General features: G+C 56.6%; 1 protein-coding gene across 2 annotated transcripts; it reads right to left on the bottom strand.

The window, feature by feature from the left end:
- Positions 1-2404: 2404 nt before the first annotated feature.
- On the bottom strand, positions 2405-8961 carry LOC114020830 (protein mono-ADP-ribosyltransferase TIPARP). 2 transcript variants are annotated; one of them, XM_037884150.2, is made up of 6 exons: positions 8668-8961; positions 7518-7873; positions 7107-7278; positions 6392-6579; positions 6041-6301; positions 2405-5608 (listed from the first exon to the last, which is right to left on the bottom strand). In XM_037884150.2, exons 2-6 carry the CDS (start codon positions 7859-7861, stop codon positions 5167-5169), a joined length of 1407 nt encoding a protein of 468 aa, XP_037740078.1. In that variant the 5' UTR covers positions 7862-7873; positions 8668-8961; the 3' UTR covers positions 2405-5166. The 2 variants fall into 2 exon arrangements, with proteins under 2 accessions (XP_037740078.1, XP_043388879.1); XM_043532944.1 differs by having other exon boundaries at positions 7518-8012; positions 8668-8944.
- Positions 8962-11229: the final 2268 nt, after the last annotated feature.

Consider the following 11229-nt stretch of genomic DNA (forward strand, 5'->3'; position numbering starts at 1 on the left):
AATCCTACCCTCCAAAGCACTTGCAACCTTTCCCGGCTTGGTATCATCCAAAAACTTTATAAGTGTACTCTCTATGCCATTATCTAAATCATTGATGAAGATATTGAACAGAACTGAACCCAGAACTGATTCCTACAGGACCCCATTCGTTATGCCCTGCCAGCATGACGGTGAACCACTGATAACTACTCTCTGGGAATGATTTTCCAACCAGTTATGCACCCACCTTATAGTAGCTCCATCTAGGTTGTATTTCCCTAGTTTGTTTATGAGACGGTTATGCGAGACAGTATCAAAAGCCTTACTAAATTCAAGATATACCATATCTACTGCTTCCCCCCATCCACAAGGCTTGTTACCCTGTCCAAGAAAGTTATCAGGTTGGTTTGACATGATTTGTCCTTGACAAATCCATGCTGACTGTTACTCATCACCTCATTATCTTCTAGGTGTTTGCAAACTGATTGCTTAATTATTTGCTCCATTATCTTTCCAGGTACCGAAGTTAAGCTGACTGGTCTGTAATTTCCCAGGTTGTCCTTATTTCCCTTTTTTATTGATGGGCACTATGTTTGCTCTTTTCCAGTCTTCTGGAATGTCTCCTGTGTTCCATGACTTTTCAAAGATAATTGCTAATGGCTCAGATATCTCCTCAGTCTCCTTGAGTATTCTAGGATGCATTTAATCAGACCCTGGTGATCTGAAGACATCTAACTTGTCTAAGTAACTTTTGACTTGTTCATTCCCTATTTTAGACTCTGATCCTACCTCATTTTCACTGGCAGTCTCTATGTTAGACGTCCAATCGCCACCAACCTTCTTGGTGAAAACTGAAACGAAGAAGTCATTAAGCACCTCTGCCACTTCCACATTTTCTGTTATTGTCTTTCCACCCTCATTGAGTCATGGGCCTACTCCGTCCTTGGTCTTCCTTTGCTTCTAATGTATTTGTAAAATGTCTTCTTGTTTCCTTTTATGTCCCTAGCTAGTTTGATCTCGTTTTGTGCCTTGGCTTTTCTGCTTTTGTCCCTGCATACCTGTGTTATTTGTTTATATTCATCCTTTGTAATTTGACCGAGTTTCCACTTTTGTGAGCTCACTTCATCGGATGCATGCAGTGGAAAATACAGTGGGGAGATTTTATATACACAGAGAACATGAAACAATGGGTGTTACCATACAGACTGTAATGAGAGTGAGCGGGTAAGGTGAGCTATTACCAGCAGGAGAGAAAAAGCATGCATCCGATGAATTGAGCTGTAGCTCACTAAAGCTTATGCTCAAATAAATTTGTTAGTCTCTAAGGTGCCACAAGTACTCCTTTTCTTTTTGCAGATACAGACTGACACGGCTGCTACTCTGAAACCTGTTCCTTCCATGTTATCAAGGAAGAGGGGTCTGTTATTATCTATGTTGGTAAAGCATGTATGTGTGTAAGAATGAGATGTAATATTGTATTGATTAATGGACATTGGATTCAATCCATGGTGCCTTACGTTAACCGCTGTTTCTGTAATGTAACCACTATTGTTAGCTGTGATATTAAGTTTACTGTGCCTATATGGACTGTATAACATTTAAATGCCTCTCCTGAGCTCTACAAAGAGGTTTCCCCCATTTCACTGGGAATGGGTCTCACTGCCAGTAAGGGACTATTAACTCATCCCTCCTTACAAACTGAGCTGCAGAAGCTCTGAACTTTGGGGGAGAAAGGCAAACTCGAGATTCAGCACCACAACCAGGCGATCTCTAGGCTAGCCGCTACAGTTAAAAACACAGGCCATCACTCCTGGTGGAAGACTGCTTGGGTGGAGCCCCAGTGCAACAGGTCTTTTAAATATTGTGCTTCACCCCATTGTGGTGATAATCGATTTCCAAATTATACTAGCAATTTATCTGGTTCTACTGGTTTGCTGGATCCAGCGACGGATGCGGCAGCTGCAATGGATGGAAGATCAGACCCGGTACCACAGAGTAAGGCTGTGATGGGGATACTCCCTCAGCGCAAGCACCCCATCAACGGGGGGACTTGTTACCTAGCAGCTCTGTGTTTTTGGGGAACCAGGGCACAGTATCCAGCCTGTCTGACTCACGGAAGACCTTCCCCACCCCAGCCTCTATTTGAACAAAAACCAATCAGAAGACTTACAAAAGGCAATGAAAAGGCAGTGAGAGACACACCTAAACCCCTGGGATAAGGATGACAGGATTAAGGAAACTCCCCTAGCCTCATTTGAATGGAAGATAGGACAAGGAGGTATCTCCATTAGCATACAGAACAGGGAACAGAGATTCCAAGGCGAGGACTACAGGGAAGCACTGCATGATGGAGGATCTCTGCTCCAGATGTTAATGAACCCACGCCTGCACACACCCAGCTCAGTAGTTATCAGACCAATTCTAGTAATAAATCCTTTATTGGTATCCAAAACAGTGAAGCTCCCTAATTGTATTGGGAGCTCCCTCCAAGGAACACAGCCCATAGCCAGGAGTGATCAGCTCCCATTGTCTAGCTTCAACAAAACAACTCTGGTATACTCCCTTGTTTACATACAAACAAATCTAGTGTTCTCCCTTGAACCGTTGTTGTTTCTCTACAAAAAACCCTACCCATGCTCAAGTAAGTGCTCTGATGCCTGGATCCAAAATCTGCATCAGTTCCACTGGGGCTTCATCTTCTCCTGACTGATCGTGCTGGGGGCTCTGCCTGTCTCCAGCACTCTGGACCTTCAGCTACCACCACCACCTGGGAACCCCGACTGGTTCGAACGTCACGGAGTGGTGAGAACCCAGCTCTCTCTCTCTCGGTATAGCCTTCTGACCCTGTGATCAGTTATAGGTTTGTAAACCTGACTTTTATAATTAAATGTAATTTAGATTTAATATTATAACTGCTTTGTTTGTTTGGCTCCTCTATGGTTACTACCTGGCAAGAAATAAATTTCATGATGAAGCTGGTTGCTTCTCTCTCTCTCTCCCCGCAACTCGTGAGTGTTTTTTGGTTTCCTCATTTGCTCTGCAGCAACGCTCCTCGTACCTAAGCTAAAAGATCCCTGCAGCGCCCAAAAATCCTGTGGGGTTTGCTCATCAAGTGGGTTACCACCAGAACAAGTGTAACATGAAAGTGGGGCTAGAGACGTGCTGAACCCGGGGCATATGAGGGTGGCAGATGGAAAGTGCTGCTTGACCCCATCTGCTCAGGCGCACTCTGATCCAGTGCGGTGCCCATGGACTAGGAGGGTGGCAGCCTGGAGGTGCTGTTTAACCCAGCCTGCTGAGTCCAAGGCCATATGAGGGTGACAGCTTGGAAATACTGCTTGACCCAGCCCACTGAGCCCAGGGACATATAAGGGGTCAGCTTGGGAGTGCTGATTAACCCGGTCCTCTCAGATGTTCTCTCTTAATGTGTGTGTGTGTGTTTGTCTGATTCTGGGGCTGGAGGAACCCAGCCCTGGGGAACCTAGGTCCTGCGGGGTAGCTCCATTGGGAGGGACTTGCAGCAGGGAGAAGTAGAGCTCCGTATGAGAACACAAGTGACACAAGCAGTACATTGATAGAAGTATAAACCTCCCCCCTGCCTGAAGAGTAACCCTAATAAATGAGCATACCCCAAAGTAACGGGCAAAGCTGGTAACAAGGGGGCAGAGCTGACACCTGAGGGTCCCTGCCACCCCGCAGGGCTCAGTCTCTGGGGTTGTTTGCCCCCCAACAAGGCTGCCAGCTGGGGGTGGGAGCCTGGTTAGCGCCAATTGCAGGGTGGTTTGGGGGCTGTGGGAAGTCTCTCTGTGAGCGAGCCAGGCCCCAGACCCCGGCAGCTCCAGCCCCACCACCTGGGGCAGCTGGTGTCAAACCCACAGCTCCCTGCTTCCTCCTCCGGGCCCTCCATCGCCCTCACCCAGGGCCCCCTGCATCCCTGTGGCAACCTCCCTGACTGATGCTCAGGAAACGGAGGCAGTGCTGGGAAAGGGGATCCCCCAGCCGTGCTGCCCCTCCTGACCTCAGTGATGCAGCCCAAACCCCTTCTCTCGACACACCAGGACCAGGGGGGCAAGCACCTGTCGCTCAGAGGGCAGGGAATGATCTGGGCTGTGGGGATGGGGGGGGCGGGAGAGGGGACTTTGCTGCAGGGCTTAGGCAGGAAGCAGCAACACCCCAGCTGCCTGGGCCTGGGGGTAGAGGGACGACTTGGACCTAGGCCCATCCCCCTGACGGCAGAGGACCCCAGAGATGTGGCCGCAGCGGTGCTTACTTCCCACCAGGAATCTGGCGAAGGCAGGGCTGTGGGGGGAGCTGGCTGAGAGGGTGGGAGCTGGGCCAGCTTCACAGGAGATACCAGCCTGACACCAGCCCATGGATTGGACCTCCTCAGCCCAGCAGTGACAGGGGGCAATGGGAGGCTGATGACTGGAGTCTGTGACGGATCCCCCCCCCAGCATCACACAACCCCCCTCTCCCAGACTGTGGGCAGTGCACTGCTGGGATAAATCTTGGGGTAAAACCCCATGTTTCTCCAGAGGGAAGGCTCGCAAGCACCCCGGTGCCCATGGCCATGAGGCACATGGAGTCGGGGAGTTTGCAGGGCCTGGGGGGGTGGGTGCAGGTCAGGAGTGACCCTGGACAATGGCTCCTCAGTGACTTTCTCCCCATCCCTGGTGCCGGGGGAGCAGGCCGAGCCATTCTGGGCAGCAGGATCTGATGGCAGGTCTGTGTCAGGCCCATGGCGCCAATTGCCCGCTGAGAGCGGAAGGACAATGCGATTGACCCCACACGGCCCTGACTCCTCCCTCCAACCTGGGGTGCCAGGGCCCAGGGTGGCAGCACCAAGCTCTATTCCAGTCAGTGCCAAGGGTGGGGTGAGGGACTCAGGGTCTTCCACACACTCTCACCCCCTGGGAGCAAGCTGCCCTCTTCACCTGTGACTAGGGTTGCCGACAATCCCTTATCAGAAGGGCCATCCCTTATTTTTTCCATCTCTGTACAGCAAGACTGGGAGTCACTGAGTGCGGCTAAAAGCAGCAGAAATCCCCCTGGTGAATGTAGGTGAGTCCTTCTTAGTATTGTTGTTAATAATAATGATCTCAGGAGGGAGGGTGGGGCTAAGAAAACCGTCCCTTATTTTTGAAGTACAAAGTTGTCAAGCTGACCTCTGACCCCCAGAACTCCCCATCACGAGTCCATGGCCACGGGCTCGGAGAGCAGCTTGTAACGGATCAGGAAGTAGGGGTAGCACTGGCAGCTGTCAAAGATGACAAAGATCTGTGGCTTCTTGGCGCAGTCCGTGCAGGAGTCGTAGAGGCGGCCGTCGTGTGCTGGTGGGGGGCGCCGGAACCTGGGCTTGCCCCGCGCCGAGCGCCCCACCAGCACCTTGGCCAGGAACATGTGGCACAGGCTGGCCTCGCCCAGCTTGGCGTAAGTGTGGGAGTAGGAGGCGTCGGTGGCGAAGTAGCTGCCCTGCCCGTAAGCCTCGCCGTTCTCCCCTGACAACCGGGGGTCAAAGTTCATCTCGCAGATAGGCTGCACTTTGCTGGCCATGGTACCGTGAAAGAGGTGTCTCTCCAGGAAGCGCCGTGACGCACAGGGACGGATCTGGGCCATGAACTTCTTCTGGCTGGAGGGCGGGACAGATGGGGGGGGGGGGTCACTGACAAGATGGAGCCCCACCCACCCGCTTCCTTGTGCATTGCCCCAGGCTTGGGTATGATGGGTCAGGCAACAAGAGCAGCCAGGAGTCACCCCAGTAAGAAGCCGGGATCGCCAGCTGGCTAGGGACGGGCAGGGTGCCCCAGGTGGGTTCGTGGCTCCAGCCCAGCCGAATCCACGACCCAGAGCATGGGGACCAAGACCACAAAACACCAGCCTTTGGGCGATTCCCATTCCCAGCCCAGGGGGAACCACGCCCCAGGATTAGTGCACTAGCGCTACAGGTCCAGCCATCATCGCAGCCCTGTGGCAGCAGCCAGATACAAGGGCACCAAGGGAAAGTCCAGAACCCACTAGCAGCCCCCCATGCCCAGCCCAGCCCCATGTCTGCCCTACTTACCCACAGTATTTCTGCCACAGGTAGTCATTCCGGACCCGGTAGACGGCCAGCACCAAAGCCTTGTCCTCTGCCAGAGTTTTGTGGAACAGCGTGCATGTGGTCTCATAGGCCCTCTCTGCTGGTGCCACTTCTGCCAGCGTGTACATGGTGCCCACTGGGGCCTTGGGGACCCAGGACGCAGGGTATGGGCCCCAGTAGGTGCCCTGGGGGTCCTCCCCAGGGATGGCGCTGGGGGAAGAGAGGGTGGCGCCTGGGCCTGTCCTGCCAAGAGAAGGCACACAAGGGCATGGCTAGTGGCGGGAGCCTCTTGGGTGCCCAGGGGCAGGGATGGCACCTGGCCAGAGCACTCACCGCAGGTGGGGCGCCAGGCGCCAGGGTGGGCGGAAGATTGGGCGGTGCAGGATGCGCCTGGTGAAGCCCGTACGCACATTGCGCTGGGTCATTTTCTTCAGGTCCACATTGTACAGCCGGCCACGCAGCTCAAAGGCGTGGTTCCACATGCCCTTCTCGAAGGCCGCCAGCAGCTCCCACCGCACCGGCTGGGCACAGACAGACGCCATCATGGGACACCCCTCAGCCACGTTCCTCCCAGCCACGATGCTCCCCAGCCATGCAGCACCACCACCTTCCTTAGCTACGCCACTCTCCCAGCCACGCAGCCCCTCCCCAAACCATGCCACTTCCCCAGCCATGCAGCCCCTCCCCAAACCACGCCACTCCCCCAGCCATGCAGTGCCACAACCCTCCTCCGATACCCCAGCCACACAGCCCCCCCAACCGTGCCCCTCCCCCACCCACCCACCCACCCAGCCAGGCCACACCTCCAGCCACACAGCCCCTCCCCCTTCCCAGCCATGCTGCTCCCCTGGCCACCCCTCCCCCTCCTCAGCTATGTCACCCCCAGCCACGCAGCCCCTCTCCCAGCAACCCCTGCCCCTCCTTGGCACCCCAGGTCCCCCCAGCCACACTGCTCTTCACCCCGGACCACCCAGGCCTGGCCTTCCATTTCTCTCCCCCTGCATCCCCCACACCCGCTGCTCTCCTAGGATCACCCCCCTTCCCTCACCTCCTCATATATGAGACACTCGCCCCACTCCTCCCAGTACACCTGCCACTCTGCAGGGAAGTAGGGGCTGCGGCTGGGGTCGCCGCTGTTGGAGAGGCGCCGGACACGGTCATAAAGCTGGGTGGGCTTCAGGTCCATGGAGTTCAGGTTGAGGGTCCAGGATAAGCCGGCCCTGGAAGGGGGGGCCGCGGAGAAGTCACCAAGGGGCAGGAACCACAGGCAACGCCCCCCCACCCCCCATGCTGGCAGTGAGTAGCTGGGCGATGCCTCCCTCTCTCCCTCTGTCCTCAGCCAATGCTCTCCTGGTGGGGGGGCTGGGACTGGAGCACCCGGGAGCTCCCCCCACAGCCAGCGCTCCCGCCCCGCTCCCCACGGCACCCCCCGCTGGGCCACGTCCAATCAGCCACGTACTTGTCCACGAGCTTCACGCTGTGGTGGCTGGTGCTGCAGTAGAGGTTCTCCAGGTGCTGCTGGGCCGACGTGCCAATGCTCAGCCACACCCCATCTGCCTGGCGCCGCATCTGCCAGTGGAAAGGGTTGGGGGTGTGGTGGCGCGGGCAGCGCTCCCGCTCCAGACACTGCCCCAGCAGGAAGCTGTCGCAGATCAGGATGCCGTCTTTCTGGTGGACGTGGACCTCCTCTGGACCAGCCAACTCCAGGACCTGCCCACCCAGGCCATGCCCCTCGGGCTCCAGTGTGAGCAGCAGGGGGTACTGGGCCAATCCCAGATGCGGGCGCTTGGGCTTCTCTGCCATCTTGATCAGGCCCTAAGGCAGGGTGAGGGGGCGGAAGTCAGGGCAGAGATGGGACCTGATGGGAAGCCAGGCCAGGGCTCGGGGCAGACTGAGCCTGGGATTTGGGATATTGGGGGGCACCTGGGTGCCATTGGTTGGAGGGGCACTGGTGCTGGAAGGAAGAGCAAGGATCTTAAAGGGGATGCTACCCCTGGGGTCAGAGAATCGCCATGGGCGGGGCGGGGGGCGGGTCAGTGTTGGCAACTGCCGGCCCCAGCTCTAGAGCACCCCAGCATTGGGGTGTGTGTATAGGGGTGTCATCCCCAGTCTACAGATGGGGAAACTGAGGCTTTGGGCCAATGCAGGGACTTGCCCAGCAGGTCAGTGGCAGAGCTGGGAGAGGAACCCCAGCCCACTCGACTAGCCTCAATACCTTGGCCTGCTGCAGTCCCACCAGTTTGCAATGGGAGCTGCAGCACCCCCCCCTCCCCTTATTATATTGGGGAACTACCCCGAGTCTCCAATCAGCAGCCCCTCCCACGAAGCCGAGTCCCCCAGAGACCAAGGGAGCCCCTGCAGATCCCAACTGGGCCCACAGAGGGGAGGCCAGGGGGTACACAGCCACAGAGGCAGCGCTGCCCAGTTGTCAGGCTCCTAAGGGAGACAGAGCGCCCCATCCCTCCCAGCAGCCTCATGGCATTGACCCTGGGCCGGGGGGGGCGGGGGGGGGAAGGGAGACGGGAGACATGGGCCTGGGTCCCCGGGGCAGACAGAACATATCCTCCTCCCCTCTTGGGGTGCGCTGATGGCCCAGCCCCACCTCTCACCTCCTCTGCTGGAGTGTTGTAGTTGCAGACTCCTACTTTTACTTTTGCTTTTGCTTTGCTGGCCCCGCTGAGTCACAGGGCTCTCTCCCACCAACCTCTCAGCATGCCACCTGCATGCACAGAAAAGGGGGGGCTGGGGCTTCCCCCTAACTCCTGTTCTAAGCCTCTCACCCCCTCTGGATTTCAGGGAGAGAAGTAGCTCAGGGCCTGGCGCAAAGCCCCACCACTAGGGTTGTCAACTTTCTAATCCCACAAAACCGAACACCATGCCGGCCCCACCCCCTCTCCGAGGCCCCACCCCTGATTGCTTTATCCCCCCTCCCTCCATCGGTTGTTTGCTTTCCCCCCTCCTTACTCTCTGTCATTAGGCTGGAGTAGGAGATTTGGGTGCAGGGAGTGGGTGAGGGTGAGGGCTCTGGCTGGGGGGCAGGCTGGGAATGAGGAGTTTGGGGTGCAGGAGGTGGCTCTGGGGTAATGGGTTGGGGTGTGGGGGGTTCTGGGCTCTGGGATGGGGGTTTGGGCTCCAGGTGGGGCTAGAAATGAGGGATTCAGGATGCAGGAGAGGGATCTAGGATGGGGCAGGGGGTTGGGGCACATGGGGGTTGAGGGCTTCGGCTGGGGGTGTGGGTTCTGGGGTGGGGCCAGGGATGAGGGGTTTGTGGTGCAGGAGGGGTCTCTGGGCTGGGGGGTTCAGAGTGTGGGAGGGGGTGCAGGCTCTGGCTGGGAGTGCGGGCTCTGGGGTGGGGCCAGGGATGAGGGGTTTGGGGTGCAGAAGGGGGCTCCATACTGGGGCTGAGTGGTTTGGAGTGTGCGTGTGGGGGGGTGCAGGCTCCGGCTGTGCCGTTAACCAGAATTTTACAGCCCTGTTAGCAGTGCCGACGAGAGCCACCAGGGTCCCTTTTCACCTAGGTGTTCCGGTCGAAAACTGGACAGCTTGCAACCCTATCCACAGCAGGTTGGGGGGCAGCACTGGGAGTGGAACCCTTACTGCATATGAACTGATGAACACCTAGTGAATCAGCTGTAAAGTAGGTAACTGAACCCAAGAATCCTGATTCCCTGCCCCACTCTAACCCACTATACCTCACACCCTACCCAGAGCCATTGATAGAACCCAGGAGTCCAGCTTCCCCCTCCCCCACTCTCAGCACTCCCTTAAAGGAGTAAATATTTGTACCACCAGGATTTGCATCTGCTGGACAACACAAGAAGACCTTGGCTCAGCCTCTGCCTTGTCCTGCTTTCTCTTTTGCTTCACGCTGTCAATAGCAGGGCTGTGCTGCATTTTGCACATGGAGCCCAACGGTGGGCAGGACGAGCTCTTGGCTACTGCAAACAATGGCAACCTCCTTTGGGGAACGTTGTGTGGGAGTTTGCTCTTCCCAGGTGTTTAACTATGGTGTGGCTTGATCTCTCACCATCCTGCACCTGCTGTGATCAGAGCATGCGTAGGCAAGCATCCCTAGCCTGGCCTAAGCCAGGTGTGAGTTGGGTTTCGAGGTGAGGGAGACAGATCTTCAAACATGCACAGTTCTTTTTACCCAGCACCACCTCTTTTTACCTCCTTCTTTTCTAACCACCTTCCAACTGCCTCCTCCCTGCCAGAGGCCGAGCCGCCCAACCTTCCGAGCTGCCCTCTCATTGGGTGCCTCGCTCTCCCCTGGCAGCATTCGATGCTGGTGCATCACAGCTGCAGGCCCTAACACTCCCCATCTTGGGCCAAACTGCAGCAGGTCCTAGGACTGGGGTTAGCACATAGTCGGGGTTTTACGCACACTCGCCCTCAGATTTAAGCAGACCATACGTCATGTTTTGGCACGGACAGTCCCTTTTTTAAGCCCTGTCCTGGCCGTCCCACGTTTTTTGGCAAAAGTGGGCATTTGTCCCATTTTCTCTTGGCGACTTAATCAGTTGGCGAAAACAAATGGGATAAATACTGACTTTTGTCAGAAAAGTGGGGTGGGGTGTGGTGTGGAGGAACATGGGGGGGGGGAGTGGTAATGCCGGCCCCACGCGGGGGCAGGGCTTGAGCAAGCGGGGAGGTCGGGGTTGGGGGAGCGGTGACCCCAGCCTTGTGTAGGGGCTTGGGCCAGCCCTGCACTGTGTCCCATTTTCCCATTGGGAAATATGGTCACCCTAGATTTAAGGCCATGTAAGAGGCATGAAACGAGGGCTTAGGAGGAAGAGGTGTTACGTACTGCCCTACTCGGCAGATCACAATGCGTGTTACCGGGGGTTGGTCCCATCACCCCATTGCGCAAACGGGGAAACTGAGGCACAGGGTGGGGAAGTGATGTGTGGAGGGGGCCGGCTGAGGGCATGTCCCACCCAGGAGCTGGTAGCCTGCATGGATAGAGGGGTGGGGTTTGCAGGCCCCGCCCACCAATGAAGCCCCATGGGAGCCAGCATGGCTGCCCACCCCGCCCTCAAGCTCATGACCCCGGAGAGCTCAGGGTGCCCGGGTTAGGGTCATGACCCCACGCCGGGGGGGGCCCACACATAGGGGATAACGACTCCTTCCGGTCATGTGACATGTGATCCCGCCGGCCACAGCACAGGGCT

Source organism: Chelonia mydas, chromosome 20, assembly GCF_015237465.2.
Source record: "Chelonia mydas isolate rCheMyd1 chromosome 20, rCheMyd1.pri.v2, whole genome shotgun sequence".
NCBI classification, from domain to species: Eukaryota; Metazoa; Chordata; order Testudines; family Cheloniidae; genus Chelonia; species Chelonia mydas.